Source organism: Geospiza fortis, unplaced genomic scaffold (assembly GCF_000277835.1).
Source record: "Geospiza fortis unplaced genomic scaffold, GeoFor_1.0 scaffold36, whole genome shotgun sequence".
Taxonomy (NCBI): Eukaryota; Metazoa; Chordata; class Aves; order Passeriformes; family Thraupidae; genus Geospiza; species Geospiza fortis.
The window spans coordinates 29,914-30,315 of record NW_005054787.1 but is presented as its reverse complement, the minus strand read 5'-3'; the positions used below and the strand labels follow the sequence as shown (position 1 = coordinate 30,315).

At 62.7% G+C, this 402-nt stretch overlaps 1 protein-coding gene across 1 annotated transcript in view; it reads right to left on the bottom strand.

The window, feature by feature from the left end:
- Positions 1 to 402, bottom strand: part of ARHGAP30 (Rho GTPase activating protein 30) — a 14,909-nt gene that overhangs the window by 9,362 nt on the left and 5,145 nt on the right. The window contains exon 5 of the mRNA XM_031065459.1: positions 145 to 245. Coding sequence (XP_030921319.1) covers positions 145 to 245 — 101 coding nt within the window. The remainder of the gene's footprint in view (positions 1 to 144; positions 246 to 402) is intronic.

Below are 402 nucleotides of genomic sequence, written 5' to 3'. Positions count from 1 at the left end.
GATTTTGGGGGGGATTTGAGGGGCGTTTGGGGGGTCTGAGTTGGGATTTGGGGGGGATTTGGGGGGTCCAGAGTGGATTTGGGGGATTTTGGGGGGGATTTGGGGACACCCCCCCTGCCCCCTCAGATCCCCCCGAATTCCCACCTTTCTCCTCAGCCTTCCCCGATTTCCGCTTGGCCTCGTGCCCGGAGCGGCCCAGGTTGAAGATGGATCTCCACTTCTTGGCCTTGAGGGAGCCCTTGCTCCTGTGGGGACACCTGGGGATACACCTGGGGACACCTGGGATACACCTGGGGACACCTGGGATACACCTGGGGGCACCTGGGCACATGTGGGCACACCTGGGGACACCTGGGATACACCTGGGGACACCTGGGGATACACCTGGGGGCACCTGGGATA